The sequence below is a fragment of the Trichosurus vulpecula genome, chromosome 5 (genome assembly GCF_011100635.1).
Source record: "Trichosurus vulpecula isolate mTriVul1 chromosome 5, mTriVul1.pri, whole genome shotgun sequence".
Taxonomy (NCBI): Eukaryota; Metazoa; Chordata; class Mammalia; order Diprotodontia; family Phalangeridae; genus Trichosurus; species Trichosurus vulpecula.
In genome coordinates, this window is record NC_050577.1 from 50,063,925 (window position 1) to 50,085,423 (window position 21,499).

Below are 21,499 nucleotides of genomic sequence, written 5' to 3' on the forward strand. Positions count from 1 at the left end.
ACGGTACAGTGACAAGAGCAATGGATTTGGGGTAAGAGGACTCGAGTTTGAATCAAGACTCTACCACTTACAACCTTTGTGACCTTGGGCGGGTCACTTCTCTGAGACTCAGCTTCCTCACTTATAAAATGAGGAGGGCTGGCTCCACTAGCCTTTAATATCCCTTCCAGTCCTCAACATATGATCCTGTAATCCTGTCCTGTTCCTGGAATAACTTCCACATCAAAACACCAAGATCTAACCTTTCTTTCCCTCAGGTAGATCCTAAAATTTCTCCTCTTTTACAAAGGCTACATGATGGATTAGAGGAAAGAGAAGCAATTCTTCATGGCTCCCACTCCATCTAAATCTATAATTTTCCTGATCCCCTAAGCCTTGAAAACTAACATGGATGTGTGGTCTCATCAATTTGGACGTTCCCTCCAATGAAGCTGATAGCAAACCAACCCTGCCTATACATCCGATGCGACCACTGCCCAGGTTCTGCCACTATCTCACCATAGAGGATCCCCTCAATATCCCGGGGTCACAACACCAGCGGAGCACTGGGGTTATCCACTTCTTATTTCTCCCCCTCACTCACCACGTGACCAGAACATCATTAACACTGATACATTTCCATGATGACAGCATTCACTCCTTTGCATCAAGGCTCCTTACCTACGACATTCTTCGGCTTGCTCATTCCCACCACGTGCCTCACTTTCACTTCAATCACTGCCACATGAGAAAAACTTAATATTGCGTCTTACATATTAATGCATTAATATCTGATAAACTTCTTCCCCATATACTCAAGCAAGTCTGTTTCCCTGCTGCAGGAACACTATCTTAGACATTTTCTAGTTTCGTTTACATGATCATTTCATGTAAATCATTTACAGGATTCACATACATGGTAGCACACTGAAAGGGACAATAATACATTCAGGTATCAACGATATAAAAGGACATAGAGCCATATGAAGCTAAGTCTAGTCTGACTTGGATCTCCCCCAAGGGATATGATGCTGAACAGAATTCAGGAATAATCTGATCTAAGCTTCTCATTTTACAAATAAGTCTTTCCTTTCAAATTCCACTCTGTTTCTCATGTGAGACTTGGGACTTTAGACCTTAACATGTTAAAAAAAAATGCTGAATTTCAGATTTCCAAGTTGGGAAAGTTGATCAAGCATGGTGCACTTCATTGGTACTTGACTTGGAACAAGTCGATGAGACAGAGAATGTTTCTTACTTAGTCCAATCTCCCTAATCTGTGGGACTTCTAAAGTATCTCAGAACATAGAGGCCATTTAGGATTTTCAGCAAAAGCACAAAAAAGGGAGTACTTGGAGCAACACAGGAGGAGGAAAAGCGTTCACAGAACAGTATCCACTTTGAGAAAACAATCCAAGTGAAGGAGGGTAAAAATAGCATTTCAGTTCAACCATCCGCTCAGATCGCTAATTTATTCCTACGGCCCCTAAAAGAGGGATGAGGAGAAAAGGAGCAGGGTTGGCTCCTATACAGGAATTATCCATAGCCCCTTTTCCCTTCACAGAATTGGGTAATTTTAGAGCTTCCTTGCAATTGTTCTTAGCAATTTTATGGTGGGTCTGTGTTTCACAATCCATGTTTTATAGCAGAGGGAAAAAAGGAGAAAGATCCCAACAAAAGAACCATGTTACAAATAGCTCATTTCACTGTATTTTATTGACTGTCCAATTCCAACCCTTTGGGGCCGCCTGAAAAAATTAAAAAGACAACTACAGAATCCTAGAGATACTTCTGAGTTGAGTATAATCAGGAAAAGGGAAAGTTTCATGACTGCCATCTACTGTCCAGGAAATATGTGACTGCTTTTAAGAAATGGATTACATTTCTACTTTTTCCTATTAAGTTTAGGCAATGCCATGGTTTACATTTTTTAAAAGGTTATTACATTTAAATATCAAAACAGAAACATGTATATACACATATGTGTTTATATAACATTATACGTGTACATGTACATAAGGTTTCTGTTTTGATATCTAAAGAGAATGGGAGGAAGCAAAAATAGGGAAGAGGGGGTGGATGGGAGAGAAGGAGCGGGAGAGGGAGAGAGAGAGGGAGAGAGAGCATAATACAGAGAGAGGAGAGGAGAGGAGAGAGAGGGACAGGGAGAGGGAGAGAACAAGAACAAACCAATTGATGCTCAAGTTATTTAGGAACATCTTTTAAGAGATGAGAACTATTTAAAAGTTTGAATAGCTTGTCTTCTATGATTTTTCTACTGTTAAAACTTCTCTGGGAAACAGAAGTACATCTTTAAAAAAATTTTTTTAAATACATTCAACCACTGTTATTGTGTGAGTGTGAGACATGGAACACAATCATTTTTGAAAAATTCAAAAAAGAATATGACACAGATGGCAATGAAGAGGCACATGGTGTGCATGTGGGCAGGCTGCCACATAGAACCACCGAGGAACTCCAAAGAAGAACAGAAGTACAAGATATCACCAGGAAAATGGAGCCTAGGGAAGAGAAGAAGGGCTGAGATAAGATCAGGATTCCCAACGGGCAGTCAGGGTCCTCCACTGGTAGCCTTGCACTGATGGGAGAAAATTAGGAGGGTCACTAGCCCAGGAGTGTGGTGACTTTAGGGAGGATTCAGAGGATGTGGCACAAGACAGGAAGGTAGGGATGGGTTGCCATCTCCATCACTGGAAGAAAGATCCAAATTGATGAGATCACACACATATTTCAGTATTTAAGTGTTACCCATAGAAAGCCACAAGGCTTCTTATTCCTTCTTTTAAAGTTTATTTTTAGAATTATGCATTCGCCCATAGCTAGAAAAATAAGCTGTGATTAAAATAAACTGTCACTTATTCTTCCACCAGATCTTCAATCTCTAGCTATCACCTGACGCTTGATGAACTGTCAATACCTTCTGGTTGGCCTCCCGACTTCGAGTCTCTCCCCATTCCAGTCCGTCCTCCAGCTATTACAGTGATTCCACTAAAGCTCAGACCTGACTGTCCTACCACCTATTCAATCAACTCCAGGGGCTTCCTATCACCTCCTGGATCAAAGAAAACCCTCTGTTTAACCTTTAAAGCTCTGCACAATCTGGCCCCTTCCCTTCCAGGCTTCTTGCACAGTATTCCCCAAACATATCTATGATTCAACAGCATTGGCCTCCTTGCCGGTCCTCTCACAAGATATTCCATCTCCCTCCCACCCATGTCCCCCATGCCTGGGAGTCTCTTCTTCATTATCTCTACCTCCTACCTTCTCAGCCTTCCTTCAAGTCCAGCAAAAGGTCTACCTTCTTTCTGCAAGAAGTCTTTCCTTAATCTTAGTACATCCCCTCTTACATTATCTCCAATTTATCTTTCATACAGGGTATTCCAAAAGTCTTTGTGCCACTTTAAACATGCCAAATGCTACTGAAGTTACTGAAACTTAAAATTTCATTGACACTTCTGTTTACATGTTCTCTCCCTCATTTAACTATGAGTTTCCTCAAGAGCAGGGACTACTTTTTGTCATTTTTTTTGGTATTCACAGCATATATGCCTGTCGCATATGAGGTATTTAACAAGTGTTAGTTGCCTTAATTTCTCAAGAATTTCCTCTGGGAAAAAAACAGATCCATTTAGCTCCCTTCTCGAGGATACATTCCTTAAGTAAGCAGAGGTGAGAGGAATAGAAGTATGTGTGTTAGACTGGATGGTGAGCATGGAACTCAGCTTCATTGTGAACCAGAATTGACATCAGATGTGTCCAGCTTGAGGAAAACCTTAATACAATTAGAGATGACTATAAAACTGAACAGATGTTTCTTTGGGGCAAAAAGATATTAGGCCAAACCAGCCCCTTTTGGAGTAAAAATGAAGACAGAAAACAGAACCTCATAGGATAATGAAAAATTAAGCAGCACGATAGATTCAAAAACTTTAGTGAGGGGTGAGATAGTTGGAGAAACAAATAGTGAGTTCACCGGAGATGCTAGCCAATCTACTTTACCGTGGAAGTCCCTTCCAAAAGCCACAACGTAACATCAGTGAGATCCACGACATACAAAAAGACTAGAACATACTTGAGGTTTAGTGTGAGCTTGTGGGAAAAGGTTTATTTGCGTATCCTCATAATGGGTGGTGCACTTAAGAGGATCTAGCTGCTTAAACAAACTTACCCGGCTTAAAATGTGGTAAAGAATAGACTCCAGGCCAAGTATCCTCATTGGGCGTTCCAAGAACCTGTTGAAAAGCAGGAAACGGGGAATAATGGTTAATATTTCTGAAGCACTCAGAATCCTCCAGTGTCCAGGAACATTAGACACCATGTATTATGATACTCTGGACTCTTCCTATTACCATGTGCCAGGACGTTTTACTTGAGTGAAAGCAAAACTTGGCTAAAGGGCCTCCCCAGACCAAAGTCTTTGTAATTTAAGAAATACTTGAATGAGGTAAGAAAAGCTGTATTTGCTGTGCTTTATAAATCACATCTAAACCTGATCAGTCAGTCTGGGACTTGAACCAAGGGCTGTCAGGATCGCTCAGTGTGTAGGCAACCCCATGGGCTTCTTTGCGAAGCTTTCATTCCTCATTCCAAAGTTACACACTTCATTGCCCAATGCGTCTTAAGAATTCTGCTATCTGCTTCCCTAAATCCTCTGTTTCAGGCATCCTAATGCTTCAAAGGATTAGAACAAACAGCTGAATGCACACCATCCTTTATTGTACTTATTCATCAAGCTAAAATATGTAACAATGACAGGTCAAGGTTTTTCTCCTCCAGATACAAATCTTCCTATTCTTTCATCATTCCACCCACATGTTGAATGCATGGACTTCAGCTGCTTCGCCACACCCTACTCTTTGAGAAGGAAAATCACTGAAAAAAGTGAGTCTATTCTTATATTAAATGGGAACTCTTACGTTGATAATTTCTACTTGGTACACTCCCAAAAAACACTCAAAATCACGGTGTGGAAACTGAAGAGGAAGCTTATGGGTATAAAGAGGGCCACACTTGGAGTCAGAGAACTGGACAATGAGCACCAGCTCTCCTGCTTACGACACCGCTAGTGGGACCATCCTATGGTCAGTGATTCCCCCTCTTTGGGCCTCAGTGTCCTCATCTGTAAAATAAGGAGATTGGAATAAAGGACCTCTTAGGGTCTCTTCCACCTACAGATCTAAGAGTAAGATTATTTCTCTCATTTTCTGTAACAGAAATCTGGCCTAGCCTGGCATGCGTAGGGGTTGTAGGGGAAACATTTCCATTAGAGAACTACAGAATTTCAGAGTTATAAGATAACCCCTTTAAACAAACAAACTTAATAATTAACAATAAAAGTAAACAACTAACCACAAAAAGAGTTTCATCTTACAGAAAACACTGAGCATTTGATAAGGTGGAACAGAATTAAGAACCAGCAAGCAACCTTCTCCCCGCCACCTCCCCACCACAAGAAAGCTTCTGTTTCTCCTCTGCTCAAAAACCTGCAGTGAATCCCTATGGCCTCTTGGATCAAATCTAAACCCTCTGATGGGCATTTAAAGGCCTTCTGGCTTCAATGGACCTTTTTAAACTTCATACGTATTACATCCCTCCCTTCCTTGCCCTCTGTAGCCCAGTCAAACCAGGCTGTGTGCAGTCCTTCATACATAATATCTCATTCCCATCATCAGGGCTGCCTCCATAGTCTGTCCTCCAAGTTTGGAATGGCCTCCCTCCTGCCCCTCCTTGCAATCCCTCTTTCTTGCAGTATCTGTGCCAAGAAAACTCCAAATGCAATCAACAGAGAGTTCGACTGAACAACAAGAACGACAAATCTATGTCTACGTCTCTCTATTTCTATCTCACCATCCGTCATCTATTTCTATCTCTCTTTTTCTATCCATATATCTCTACCTACCTATTTCTCTCTCTCTTTTCCTCTATTTTATCTCTATAGATATTGATATAATTTTACACACACACACACACACACGCATGCACGCACACACTTATGTGTGTCCATTTCTTGTCAGAAGGTAAGCTCTTCAAGGTAAGTGATCGTTTCTTTTTTGGGGAGGGGGGTATCCTGAGCCCCACAGTGCCCTACACTTTACAGATAACTGATAATTCATCATTCATTGATTCTCTCATCTCTTCCTGTTGGTCATTTTGGTTGGCTCCCTGCCAGTCTTTGTAGCTAAGTATTTCCAGGTTGTTGCTACAAGGCAAATGAGGAAAAGCAGAAGAGCTCTGAATGCTAAATACACTTCAACCATTATTATTATAATAGATATAACTATTTGGATCAACAGCAAATAAACAAACAAACAAATAAATATATAGATAGATAAATAAATGTCTCCCTGAGTCAACTCATTGGCATAGCAAAGAAAGCTTTGGTCCTGGAGTCAGGAAGATCTAAGTTCAAACCCAGCCTTAGATCCTTACTAGCTGCATAAGCCCAAGCAAGTCATTTAATCTGTCTGCCTCAGTTTCTTCCATTGTAAAATGGGGAACATAAAAGGACCTACCTCCCAGGGTTGCTATGAGGACCAAATGAGATAAAATGTATAAAACTCTTACTTAGCCCAGCTGGCACACGGTGGATGCTTATTAATGTTTGTTCTCTTCCCCCCTGTTCTCTTCTCTGACCAGAAGCCGAGGAAGGAAGGAGGAAGTACAAGAAGGGCTGTGGAGGTGATAGGATTGGATCTAGAAGTTTACTCTGGGTAGGTTCCCTTGAATCTCTTTTGCATTGACAATTGTGATAATAGTGTCTCCAGGCAAAATACAGAATTAGCACCAGAGATGGGAGGACTCAGAGTCTTTGGGAGCAGACACAGCTGTCTTGGGGAATGTTGCATCTGAACCATGTGTCCAATTTTAGGTGACGAACTTTAGAGAAGCAGGGCTGAACTAAACCCATTCCGCCAGCCAGGCAACAGCAAGGGCGTATCCTATATCCCACATATTATAAGTCCCATGCTTTTTGGTTCCTTTAAATAAAAATCAGCCAGGATCCCAGAGATTTTCATTCTCTCCTAATAAGAGTATAATGCACTTATTCCATCCATTCTGAATTGAGTGTGTGCGTGTGCGTGTGTTTAAATGGAAAGACGGCAGCTAAAGTTTCTGATCACATCACTGCTGGCCACGTTTTCCATTTCTGCACTTTAAACACCAGCAAGCTTTAATGCGATGACATTGAAGCTCCTGGCAAGAAGAGACTAGATCCACCAAGCACAAACATTTCATCTCCCTATACTTTGCTTAAAGTCTCAGATAGGACACTTTAGGACTGACTGTTTGATTTATAAAACCTCAATCCTCAACCATCTTCTCTACATACAGATGTTCTGCATCTTTGACATCTTCTTTCCTGGCTATGTGACCAGATTTGCTAATCATTTATATCTTCATCAGAAGAAAAGCAAAAAGCAGAAGATGAAATAAAAATCTAATTTTCTCCTTGTAAAAGATTTTCCAGAGGAAGGAAGTAGAGGATCAATACCAGGTGGGAAATGGTATGCATTATTCAATCATCCATGATGTTCGGTTGTTGTTTGTCCTTCATTTTCAAAGATATGAAATGACATCAAGGAGTGATGCTCCATGAATTGCTTGTGAATTGGATTTAAAAGTGAGGCAGATTTGCACAGTCATCATGGTCCAGTGGCAAGACAACAGTTAGGAGAACTGGCTATAGCTCAGGATGCAGTGGGTTCCCTTGGCATCTTTGATGTCTAACCAATCTCTAAGCGCTCCACAGAGCCTGCTTCAGCTGTCTTCATGGCTATTGGAACAAACTGTTCTCATCTGGCCATTCTCACCAGGGGAAGTCTTCGCATGCTTGGGGTAGACATCCCCTTAACTCACCAATGGGTCTGAGGCCTGTTCATTACCCTCAAATTGGTTTAGCTGAGATGGCTTTACTGGGGTGTGGCCTTGTACCATTAAATGGAAATCAGCTGTGTATATCTTTTTTAGCTACTGATACTTAAAAAAAAAATTCTACTGGCCACTCACCATTTTTTGTTATGATTCTCTGAAAATAATGAATCATTCATTAAACACTATGTGGGAACACCCAAACTGTGGGTAGTACATCATTAAAACTTCAAAGTGGCTACATAATAAGAATGATGCTTTGTATTCATTTCAACAGTCAGCAAGCATTTATTAAGTACTTACTATATGCCAGGCACTGTGTTAAGTACCAGGGATACAAAGAAAGGCAATACATGGTCTCCGCTCTCTGGGAATTTTTATAATGAGGTTAACAACCTGTAAATAACTATGTATAGAGTATATAAGATATATACAGGGTAATTTGGAGGAAATCTGGGAAGAACAGCACTCCCAGTGCAGTGGTGGACAAGGAAAGGCCTCCTGTAGAAAGTGGCACCTGATTACAGTCTTGAAGGAAGCCAAGGGAAACATGGCATAAAGGAGAAGAAGACGAACATTCCAGGCATCGGGAACAGAGAGTGCCAAGGCAGAGAGAGAGCCCATAGAGTGGTGTGTGCAAGGAATGGCAAGGAGGCCAGTGGAGTTGGATTCTACAGTACGTGGAGGGCAGAAAAAATGTAAGAACACTGGAAAGGGGCCAGATTGTGAAGGGTTTTAATGGTCAGATGGTTTAATATTTGATCCTGGAGGGAACAGGGAGTTACTGAAGTACTTACTGAAGTAAGAGGTTGATATGGTCAGGCCTAGCTATGCTTAAAGAAAATCACTTTGGCATCTGAGTGAGGGGACTGGAGTGGGGAGAGGCTTGAGCTAGTCAATTAGAACGTCATTATTGCAACAGTCCAGGCAGAAGGTGATGAGGACATGAACAGGGGTGTTGGCTTTGTAAGCAGAGAGAAGGGGACGTATGACACATGTACTGAAGGTAAAGACAAGAATTGACCTGAGTTTGGATAAATAGGGTGAATGTGAGTGTAGGAGGACTGAGTTTAGTGACTGAGAGGCCGCTGATGCCCTCAAATGTAATAGCAAAGTGGGAAAAGGGGAGGGTTTGAGGGTAAAGGTGAGTTATATTATGGACACGTTGTGACTGACATATTTATAAGACCCATACCGATGGAAACGTTCAAAAGGCAGTTGGTAATGCGGGACTATAGCTCAAGAGAGAGACTAAGACTGGATATACAGATTTAGGAATCACCTGCATAGAGATGATAGCTGAACCCATGGAAGCTCATGAGATCACCAAGCAAAGTAAGCGTACACGGGGAGAAGAAAAGAGGGCTGAGACTAGAACTTTGGTGTGACCCAAAGGAAGATCCAGCAAAGTGGACTGAGAAGCAGTGAAGAGGAAAACAGGAGAGCTAAGAGAGAACAGTGTCACCAAGACCTAGAGAGGACAGAGTATACAGGAGATGACAGCAGAGGCTACAACGAGGTCAGGTAGAATGAGGATTAAGAAAAGGCCATGAGATATGGCGACCAAGAGATGAAAAAGACAACCTAGGAGACAGTGGTTTCAGATAAACAATGAATTCAGAAACCAGACTGCGCAGAGTTCAGAAACAAGTACGAATAGAGGAAGAAGAGACAGGCAGGATAAATGGCTTTCTCAAAGAGTTTGGCCATGAAGGGAATGAGAGGGTTAGGAAGAAAGCTAGTGTGGATGACTGGATCAAATAATATTTTTTAACAGTGGCAAAGGCACAGGTGTGAAGACCCCTGGTGGAGGTGGAGGCCACCGGCTCCTCTACCCCTGAGGCGTTTCCCCCTTTGAATCTTCACTCTCCTAAGCTACTTAAACTTTCCCAGTAGATGAGTATGGTATGGGGATAGTGAGCTTAGGTGGCCAAGGAAAGTGATTCCCTCCCTGCTGAACTACATGTTCTGAGTCCTGAGACCACGGTTCTCTGCTTAGAGAGGGTCAAATGCCAACAACATGGCAGAAAGCTGGTTTGGCTGGGGAGTCAGAAGTGAGTTCTCTTCCCATTTCTAACACTTAATTCTGGGAGCCCTTTTCTGTAAAGTGAAAAGGTTGGACAATGTGGTCTCTAAGGTCCCTCTCAGCTTTGAAGAATCTATGAATCTATAAGATTTAGGCTGTTTGACTCCAGTTCAGCTAAACTTCAGTTTCAGTAACAGGTGAATAAGTGTTTCTTTAAGACACTAGCCAAGTCATTTTAACTCTCGAGGGCCTCAGTTTACTCATATGCAAAATTAAGAGATCGATCTTTATGAATCAATGGTATGATGTAAAGTTCGGAGACAGCTGGGTGGTGCAGTGGATAGAGTACCAAGCCTAGAGTCAGGAGCCCTGATTCATCTTCCCAAGTTCAAATCCAGTCTCAGACACTAGCTGTGTGACCCTGGGCAATTCACTTAACCCTATTTGCCTCAGTTTCTTTATCTGTGAAATGAGCTGGGGAAGGAAATGGCAAACCACTCTAGTATCTTTGCCAAGGAAACCCCAAATGGGGTCATGATGAGTTGCATGACTGAAACAACTACACAAGATAATATAAAGCATACTGAATTTGGAATCAAAAGACCTGAGTTCAAATGCCTCATTTGCCTACTACCTTTGTGAACATGGGTAAGTCAGTAAACACCTGAGGGATTCAGTATCCTCATCTGCAGAGGGCTTGAATTAGATGGCTTCTAAAGTCCCTGCCAACCCTACCTCAATGCTCCTGTGATGCTTAAATGTATGTACCTACCACCTGGAACATATTTGGGGGGAGCTGGAGGGAAAGGGAAAGGAAAAGAGGAATGGAAGGGGAAAGATTAATTTCAAGCTCATTTAGCCTTCTCCACCAAATCTTCCATGTTTGCTATATGGATTACCACATTACTTCTTTCTCCTCCAAATCAGGCACTTTGGATGCCAAATATAAAAATATTTTTGACTTTATCTTAGATGAAACAGCTATATGTCACAGCAAAGACAATGCTGGACCTGAAGTCAGGAATACCCAAGTTCAAATGTGGCCATAGACATTTATTTGCTAGGTGTGTGACCCTGGGCAAGTCACTTAATTTCTGTCTGCCTCTGTTTCTTTATCCGTAATAATATCACCCACCTCCCAGGGTTGTTGTGAAGACCAAGCGAGATACAGCTTTAAAGGGGCTTTTCAAAAGAACTACAGAAATGTTAGCTCACCATAACAACATTTTGTTTAAATAGGAAGACAGCAAATAGCCCAGTTCCTGGGGACAGAATGTTCTGTTCCTGTCAGAGGTATTGATGTATCTTAGGGTCTCTGTCTCCCAAATGCAATGGTATACACATTCCCCACCCCCCAAGGAAGCATGCTTTTGCCTTCGTTTGTAGGGCTTATCTCAAGTGCAAAAAAATCCTACTTCAAGCTTGGAGGGAGGGGTTTAGAGAAGTGACTTCCCTGCTGAGATCTGTTTATTTGGCAAATGACCAAATGGAGGAGGGAGCCTTCCAAAGCTTTGGCCTGCAGAGTCCCAAATTAGATTTACATCATGATGAAGAGGTTTGGGGTGCTGGGACCCCAAGAATGCCAAGGCAGAGTCTCCTGGAATGAATTCACACACTCAAGCCTTCCCTTAGTCATTCTTGGAGTCCCAGCACCCCAAACCTCTACAAGGAAAAGTCAGAATTTGCCTAAACTATTGATCTGCTCTTATAACCATAAGCAATGTCACTAGCTTCCCGTATTGATGTTCAGCAGACTCGGGTGATTTTCTTTGCTGCACAATGAAGGCCCCAGAGCTCTCAAAATCAGTGAGTGGTGCCAAATGGAGAAAACCCCAATATTGGATCAGCAGAAATAGTCTGCAAACAATTCTAGCAAACTCTAAGAAGTAGAGGGGGCTCCCACAGAGAGAGTGAGAAGGGAAGTCACCCCCTGAGGCACAAAAGATCTTAAGGAAATGAGTTCAAGTTCTTGCCAGAGGAACTCCAACTGACTTGGAGGCGACTTCTCAGTCATCCAGAGGAACACTGAATCATTTGTAACGTTTCAATCATAACCGAGCTTCTGTAGCCCCACATGTGCATACAGCATTCTCTAAAATAAGAGGCATCCCGGACCTAGTATATCAAGGGCTGGATTTGGAATCAGAAAGGCTTGAATTCAAATCTGGCCCCGTAGCAGCTCTATAAATGGGGGCTAGGCTCTTCAATTCTGGGGATCTCAGCATCCCAGCTATAAAACAAGGCAATGCAGTATAATGGAATAGGCCTTTGATTTGGAGTCAGAAGCTTTGGATTAAAATCCCAGCTCTGCCCCTTACTGTCTCTGTGATCTTAGTTAAATCATCCCCGCTTCTCCCCCACTGTTTTCTTCCTCAGGTATGAAAATACACCTAGTTATTTTGCTCCACTTAAGCTTATTTTACTCCTTTCGAGGGAGGTATCCCCTCTCCTAGTCAAAGCCAATCCTTCTCCATGTGCTTTGGAGCCCATCCCCTCCCATTTTCTCCAGCAGATTGCCCCCACTATCACTTCAACTCTATTTCTCATCTTTACTATCTCCCTGTCTACTAGGTGTTACCTTGTTGCCTAAAAACATGCCTGTGTTGTGCCCACTTGATCTTTGTTGGTGAGTCATTTCAGTGGCATTTGACTCTTCGTGATCCCATTTGGGGTTTTCTTGGCAAAGATACTGGAGTGGTTTGTCATTTCCTTCTCCAGCTCATCTGACAGATGAAGGACTGAGGCAAACAGGGTTAAGTGACTTGCCCAAGGTCACACAACTAGTAAGCGGCTGAGGCCGAATTTTCCTGACTCCAGGGCTAGCAATCCATCCACTGCACCACCTACCTGCCCTAATAATCACTTGATCTTTCCATTCTTATTAGCTGATCTCTATTTCTCCTCTGCCTCTTGGCTAAACTGCTTGAGAAAGCCACCTACATTAGGTGCCTCTACATCCTTTCATATCATTCATTCCTCAACACTCGGCAGTCTTCCTACCTCATTATTCAAATCGAGCTGCTCTCTTCAAAACTACCAAAGATCTCTTAATTGCCAAATCTAATGGCCTTTGCTCAACTCTCATCCTTCTTGACCTTTCTAGGCTCTCATGACACGGCTTTTTCCTGGTTTTCCTACTTTGATGACCACTTCTCAGACGCTTTCCTTGAATCCTCATCTATGTCATGTCCACTAAGCAAGGGTATCCCAAGGCCTTGTCCTGAATTCTCACCTCTTTTTCTCTAAATTATTTGACTTGGTAATCTTATCATCTCCCTTAGGTTCAATTATAATTTCTAGGCAGATGATTCCAGATCTATACATCCATTTCTAATCTCCCTGCAGAGTGCCAGTACAAAGCCAAATGACCTTGGGATATTTTGAACTGGATGCCCCACAGGTACCTCAAACTCAACATGTTCAATACAGAATTTATTAACTTTATCTCAAACTCCACCCCTCCCTACCCTTCCAAACTTTACTACTATGGAGAATACCACCATCCTCCCAGTTATTCAGGCTCACAACCTCAGTTTCATTATACACAACTCACTCCCACTCATTCCATGTAGAGAGTGGACAAATATTGTCATTTTTTTTGGAAACATCTCTCATATATGTCCCCTTCTTTCCACCCATCCAATACACTAGATTCTGGGTCTTATGACCTCACCTAGACTACTATAATCATTTTCTAATTGATTTCCCTAATCTCAAGTATCTCCCCATTGTAATTCATCCTCTACTTAGAAGCCAAAGTGATAAAGGGACAACCAGGTCAACCTCCTACTTGGTATAAATCCCACTGGTTTTCTATTCCCTTGAGAATTAAATGCCAAGTCCTCTGTTTGGCTCTTCACAATTTGACCCCCTCCTTTCTTTCTAATATTCTTATACTTTGTTCCCTACATATACTCTCTCTTAAGATCCAGTTACAAGGGTCTACTTGCTGCTTTTTGCATGTGTCACGCCATCTCCTACGTACAAACCTTGACCCCATCTGTTCTCCATGACAAGAAGGCTGTGCTTTCTTGGCTCCCCTGACTTTCCTCCAAACTTAGCTCAAATCTCATCTTCTACCACGAGCCATTCCTGGTCCCTCCAGTTGTACATAAATACTGTACGTGTTTGAAAAAAAAGCACAAAACTTACGTGTGCCTAAGTAGCTACATGTTGTATTCCTCATTTGAATGTGAGCTTTAGGGTAGGGATGGGGTGTGTGTGTGTGTGTGTATGTGTCTGTGTGCATGCGTATTCCCACCCTTAGCATAGTTCCTGCCATGCAGTAAACAGTTACTGATGCTCTTTGCCTGACTCCAGCCCTCATCACTCTCCTGTACTTTCTCATTTGAACATTCCAATACTCCCATCAGAGAAAATCAGATGACTGAGTTTAAATTCCAGCTTTGCTACTTACTGGCCATATGATCACAGGCAAGTTACAACACCCTCCTCACCAATTGTTTGTGTTCCTAAAGTCAAATTGTTCATAGTAATTAATTTATTAATATTAATAGTACTAATGATATTAATAGTTATTAACACAGTATTAATGTATTCTAAAAAAATGAAGAATACTGAGAAACATGGGAAGACATAAACTGAAGAAGTACTTATATGAAGGACTGGAGAGAAGTAGAAAAAGGAAAATGATGTACATAATAATGACAACAATGCAGATGGAATGAATAAGCAAACAAAACTGAAGTCTGTGTAATTGTGTTTGTGTATATGGGGTGGGGAAGGGAGGGATCAAGAGGAATCTTATCAATGGAATACCCGCCAACTCACCTGATCAAATTAAAGGATGGATTGAAAACCCAACAGAGACAATGAGATGTAATGGTAAACCCCTTCCAGACTCTGATTGGTAAGTGCAAGGTGTTACAAAATGAAAGATTTTGAACTGAAAGAGATCTTAGACGTCATCAAGTCTAATTTTCCCGTTTAGCAGATGAAGAAATTAAGACATATGGAGGTTAAATCACAGCTAGAACCTGAACCCAGCTCCTCATGATTCCAAATCAGTGCCTTGAAGCCGCCTCTCAAGGAAATATAAAGAACGGCTTAAACTTCTTCATGCTTTAAAAAGTGTGAATAAATTCCTCATTCATCTTGATAGACTTATAGGGTGCTAGCTTTTGACCAGCATAGCATGCTCTTGTTGACTTTAAAATGTCTAAGCAAGTTCTGAGAAGTCATAACAGTTAGTTGAAAGACAGACGGCTACAGAGGTAAACCCAGCTCCTTTGAGAAATCACTGTGAACCTTCTTTTCCTTTTGCCTCTTAGGAGTTGGGAGGCTGTGTGTGAAAGAGTTCACTCTCTTATCCCCCTACACACACACACACACACACACACACACACACACACACACACACATTTTTGCAAAGGCAACGGAATCCTGTGGAACAAGTCACCCATTAGGAGATGCCGTGCCCAGCAGAGAAAAACCCCACAGAGTTCAGTTACAGAATTGAGTTAAGCTGTCCCAGGGAGCCCAGCAGAGTGACCTGTCCAGGAAAGATGCTACATACCAGGAGAGTAGTATGAGGATACCATGAGAAAAGGGAAGACCTCAGGCCCTGTAGTGCTGGAGGTGTGAGTTGCCTTGGCCACTCATGTCCTCAATATGTATTTCTCTACTAGCATTTTCTGTATATGCCCATTAATCCCACCGTGGGAGAGTGAATCTTTGGTTCATTGAAGAAATATTTTATTACTATTGTTTATGTTCAGTTTCAGTAAATGTATTTGCTTTCAGTTAATCATAACAATAGGCTATTGAAGGAGAACACGCACGTGGGGGCACATGAGCTATAGTTTTAGGAATTAGGATGTACCATGTACCTTGAAACTGTGGTGGTCATCCCCTGGGTGATTCACTATGTGAAAGCAAGCTGGGGTGGAGCAGCAGCCTACAGAGGGTACTACAATTTTAATGACCAAATTTAGCCCCAGAGAAGAGTTGAGAAAATGTACCTGGCTACCTTTCACCAGGAAAAGTAGGAGAAGGAAGAGTATGGCTATGAAATACTGCATTTATCTCACAAATATTTTCTGTGTCTGAATTGGTTTAGCAGATAAGCCTTAATAAGAGGATTTGTTCTGTAAAACTTGGACTCATTCAAAAGGCTGTACTCAAGGACCTAGAAGGCTACCTCAAGGCCACAGGTTCCCCACCCCTGGTTCAGGGGAACTGTTTTTTGTTTGTTTTGGAAATAATGGTTATAAAAGTTCTCTGGGTAGGAGAGGTAAGAAGTATCTATTCAGAAAGGAATGTGCTTTAAAAAAAAAAGGAACTGATTTTTTTAAAGGAAAAGAAAATATTTCATGGCTATGGCTTCGTATGGGCCTAAATGCTTTCAAAGTACTTTTATATGCACTTTATAATTCGATCTTCACAACAGTTCTGTGAAGGGGAACAGTCAGTCACAGGTCAGAGATACTCACAAACATCATAACCTTGGGGGACTTGGGATCAGGGCAGGGAAGTGGTCCTAGTATTATCTCCGGCCAGAAACCCATACTATCTCCCCCGACTTCTGGCTGTTTAGAAATAAGGTCACTGCCACATAGGAAGAAGGCGGAATTATGCTCCTAGGAAGAAGAAATATTAATAAAGGCTAATTTGCAGTTCTTTAGCAGCAGGAGACTGGCAGGGGGACATCTGGTTGAGAAGGCCTTTGCTAACAATTTTTCATTTTCTTGTTCCACTGGGCTGGAAACTAAATGGGAAAAACCAAATTCCCCAGTTATGGGGAAGACAATGATGACATTTCTTCGCACGCTCATTTAATAGAGGCCATGTGATAGAGTGGAAAGGACACTGGCTTTGGAGTCAGTCGGAATCCTGGTTCTGCCAATATTTCTTGGATGAATTTTGGCAAATTGCTTAGGGTCCCTGGGCCCTTCTTCCATTCCCTTTAAAATAAGGGAGCTGTGCTAAATGACGTTTGTGGACCAATCCAACTCTAACTATGTGGTCCCATGTATGATTCCAGGCAGTTTTCATAGGGAGAGTTTGTACCATTTTTAATGAGCCATCCAGCTATACTTGAGAAAAACCAGCAGAGGGAGCTAATGGATAGCAAAACAGTCAAGCTGGTTCCTATTGCACCGTTCACATTAGAGAGGAGCCTGAATATTTAAACATGTTTTGGAGTTGAGAAGGTGGGGAAGCAAGCTATCCTCAAACAGTCTGAGTAATTTACCACATATCAAGTAACTGTAAGAGGCAGAACTCAAATAAATAGCCTAGAGATCTGACAATGTCATTTCAAAAAAGTTTTCAAGTTTGTCAATTTATCTACCTTAAGGAAAGGAGATTATCTTCACCAGATAACCTCTCAAGGTCTCTTTCAAATTTGTAATGCTATAGAATTAGGAAAAGAAAACTTCATGATTAATGCAGGTAAAAAGGGGAAAGCTAATGTTTGCAATGTGAAAAATGAACCTGGTCAGTACAGTCTCGTGGAAGCACTGATATGGGAGATCTGGGGACCTTATTAACAACGGTAATGGCTTGCTGGATGACCTCTGGCAAGTCGCTTGAAACTCTCACAGCCAATTTTTTTTTTTTAAATCTGCCAAATAAGAAAAGTGGATGGAGTGATCTCCAAGCACTTTTCTAGCTCTGACATTTAGAGCTGGCCATGGTGCTGCCATGTGCACATAATAATAATGAAAACACACACATACACACACATTCATCTATGTTACCAAATTTGAGAACATGAATGAATGAAACAAACATAAGGAAAAGGGACTTGGTTTCATTCTTCCTTTACCAAGTTTAACCACTCTGAAACTCAGTTTCTTCTTCTGTAGAGTTGTTGTTTGTCCTTTGATTTTGAAGACGGCCATCACGGGCTGACATCTCGACTCATGCCTGAATTGGATTTAAAAGAGGCAGAGTTGCACATAGTCATCAGCCTCACTCTTTCTTCAAGTCATCAAAGTCCAGGATGACAGCGATGGCCTGGGATGCAGCGGATGAGCCTGGCATCTTCTACGTTTGATCAAGTTCTAAGTGCCATGCAACATCTGCTTCAGCTCCCTTCATGGACATTGGAACAAATTGTTCTCATCCACCCATTCCACCGGGGGAGGGGGGGAGTCTTCACATGCATGGGGTAGACACCCCCTAATTCACCAACCAGTTTGAGGCCTGTTGGTTACCTTCAACCTGGCTCAGCCCATCTGCTGAGAAGGTTTCCCTGGGGTGTGGCTGCTACATATGCTAAAGCTTCTTGGAGCCACAGGTGAGAGTTGAGTGCCAGATGAACACCTATGGTTAGCAGCCCTGAAAAGGGCTCTTCAGTCCTCACACCAGAGGTGCTACTCCCCCTTGAACACCCCACGAACCCCACTCTATACTCTGTAGACTAAAATATGGATAATAATACATCCATTAGTTCTATTTCAGAGGTTTGTTGTTGACCTTGAAATGATAGAAAAAGGCAAAATGGCTTTAGAAATGGATGATCATGTCCCTCCCCCAACAGGAAGGAATTTGAAGTATGTAATAGATGGGTTTCCTGTTTTCTTTGGTCTTTAAATATACAACTAATCCATCTTCTTAGTCTATTTTCTTTAATCAATTCAAATTAGCTTTTTTAGAATAACTCTATTTATTCTGATAAATCCAAGAAAGCAACTTTACATTATACAAATTTGAATCTGATGTTTTAGCTAAATCATTCAGGGGAAATCACAAAGGGGGAAAAATCCCAGATGCCCTAAATGACAAAAGTAAAAAATAAAAATAGTGCATTTGTGAAACTTCCAAGAGGATATTTACTCTTAGAGACCAGTTCTTATAAATTGGAAATGAATTCCTAGGACTTGTTGTATTCCTTGAAAATGAAATTTTGTACAAGAAAGGAAAAATAATACAGGGACAACTTAAGGCACCCTAATCAAATACTAATAACGATAGCTGATATTTCTAAAGAGTTCTATGTCTTACAAAGTGATTTATACGTATTTTTCATTTGAGTCTCAAATCAGCTCTGCCAGTTTGGTACTATACTGTTATATCCTTTCTGCTGATAAAGAAACTTGACAAAGAAATTTGATCATGTTCACACAGACAGCAATGGTTAGTAGACTGACAGGTACTTTGAACTTGAGTTAGTTCAAAATTTAATTTATTTAGATTGTAAGTTCCTTGAGGACAAGGACTGTCTCTCTTTTTATTAATTGTATCCCCAGCACTTAGCACAGGGCCTAGAATTTAGTAATAATAATAAATATGGATTAGATTGGATTGGATTGGATTAGGTAGCTGGGAGTTACAACTTGCAAGGGTGAGTTACAGGGAAAAGTCCCCAGTAGGGGCACTATCCATGTTGTTGTTGAGTCATTTTCAGTTATGTCAGATTCTTCATGACCCCATTTGGGTTTTTTGTTTTTTGTTTTTGGCAAAAATACTGGAGTAGTTTGCCATTTCCTTCTCCAGCTCATTTTCCAGATGAGGAAACTGAGGCAAACAGGGTCAAGTGACTAAGTGACTCACCCAGCGTCACACAGCTAGTGTCTGAGTGTCTGAGGCCAGATTTGAACTCAGGAAGATGAGTCTTCCTGACTCCAGGCCTGGCACTCTATCCACTGTGCCACCTAGCTGCCCATCCATTCGTGGTTGAAAATCATTTGCTCTAAGAACAGTTTCTTCATGTCCTTTGAATGTTCGTCCATTAAGATATTGGTTTTTGGTCCTATATGTTTCTGTTACTTTCCTACATATCTTGGATGTCAGACCTGTATGGGACACAGATATTTTCCCCATCAGCTACTTTCCTTCTTACTCTAATTACACAGATCTGGTTCAAATGAAAACATTTTCAATTTCATGAGGTATAATATGGTGCTACAGGCATCATCCCCATTTACGGGTAAGGAAATTGAGGATGAGTGACTGGTCCGGGATCAGCTAGCATAAGACCCAAACTGAGACCTTCAGGATCACAAGACCAGCACTCTTTCCAATACAACGTATCACCTTTGAAAAGAACCACTGGATCAAATCCATTTATAGGGAGTTGGGTGACAGGTAACAGATTTTTTTCCATCTGAAAATGGAGTAAAATCATACATCATTGGAGATATTCACTCTGGAAACAGCACATTCAAAATATGTCTCCCCCAAAGGCCTCTTCTCTCACTTATTCCTCATCCCTCTCTTGGTCTGTCTCCATCCCATCTCCATCTCCTGATGCTCTGACTCTCGTGTGTCTGTTTCAATCTTCCTTCCTGCCCTCTTTTTTCTTTACAGGCAGAATGATATTATAGTGATCCGGCTGCAGTCTGACTGTCAGCTCCTCACTGTGCACCGCGGGAGCCTGAGTAAGCATGGAGATGCACACAAACACACTCCGGCAGAGAAGGAGGAGGCTTCTGCGCTGAGAGGAGGCACTGTTGTCCTGAGTGAAGGCAGGAAGCAGCCAGGCAGAAAGAGGAGGCTTTGTTGTCATGCCTTTAAACCGTGGAAAACATCCCAGGAAGTACCAGAGAAATGAAGGGCTGTGCGTGAAATTGAGCGTTAGGCTTTCAACGAGAATTCCTGAATTCTTTACCAAAAACAAAACAAAATTGGGAATGGAAGATTAGCTTCTGTTCTCTTCATATAATGGGCCTATATGAACCAGAGGGCGGGGAAAGGAGCTGTGGGCAGCCCCCACTTAACTGGTGCTTAATAATCAATAAATACAGGGTGTCCATACTCAAAGCATCATGGGAGTATTCAATGTGAACTGTATCTTTCAGAAAGAGAGTGATTCATCAGCTAACAATAACAATGCAAGTTGTTAATGATGTTTCATTCACCGATGCTCTTGGTCATTTGTATGGCAACCTTAAGGTCAGATAAAAACACACATAACAGATACACAAACACTTGAGTCTTGCATTCATAATCACGTACCACACAAAATTTATATCTTTATTAGGTTGGAAAATGGTGAGTCATTATAAGCCACAATAATGAAATAATGGAAGGCCTCTCAAACACCCATATACTTAAGCCTGATAATTATGGTAGCCTCAAGTACACAGGGGAAGGGATAATTTTGCAAACTAAATCTTGTGTCATATTCCAAGTGCTCTGGCTCTAAAAAACAATAAACATATGAAAAAATTTGTGTCACATTTATCAAAAATATGTTACTGAATAAGAATGCTGGATACAATAATACTTTAAAATAATACATTTTTAAAAATATGTACTTTAGTATGCATAACAAAATTTACAGGATGAGCTCAGGCAATACGAATACAGATGTTATGCATATCAGTAGAAGCAAACAGAAGGACAGTGCTCTTGAAAGCTGACCTATTAAAAGCAAATGAGGTGTCATTCCCAAATCTCCATATGGCTTTGCTCTATAATAAGCAACTTCGTAATTCTCCCCACACACCCATACATGTGCACACACATACATATACTCAGCCTGCAAATGATGTGGTATCTGGTCCCAAATATAAAAGCGTATATCCAGAATTTCTTGTTATGGTTATAGGAAAATTATCTTGTCACATACAAAGAAATGACATGTGTGCGAAAACAGACAAGTAGAGACCAAAGAAGTTAAAAATCAGTTGTTTA

General features: G+C 41.4%; 1 protein-coding gene across 1 annotated transcript in view; it reads right to left on the bottom strand.

Moving 5' to 3' along the window:
* Window positions 1–21,499, bottom strand: part of CDK14 (cyclin dependent kinase 14) — a 657,433-nt gene that overhangs the window by 182,519 nt on the left and 453,415 nt on the right. The window contains exon 11 of the mRNA XM_036761007.1: window positions 4,169–4,232. Within this exon, the coding sequence (XP_036616902.1) occupies window positions 4,169–4,232 (64 nt within the window). The remainder of the gene's footprint in view (window positions 1–4,168; window positions 4,233–21,499) is intronic.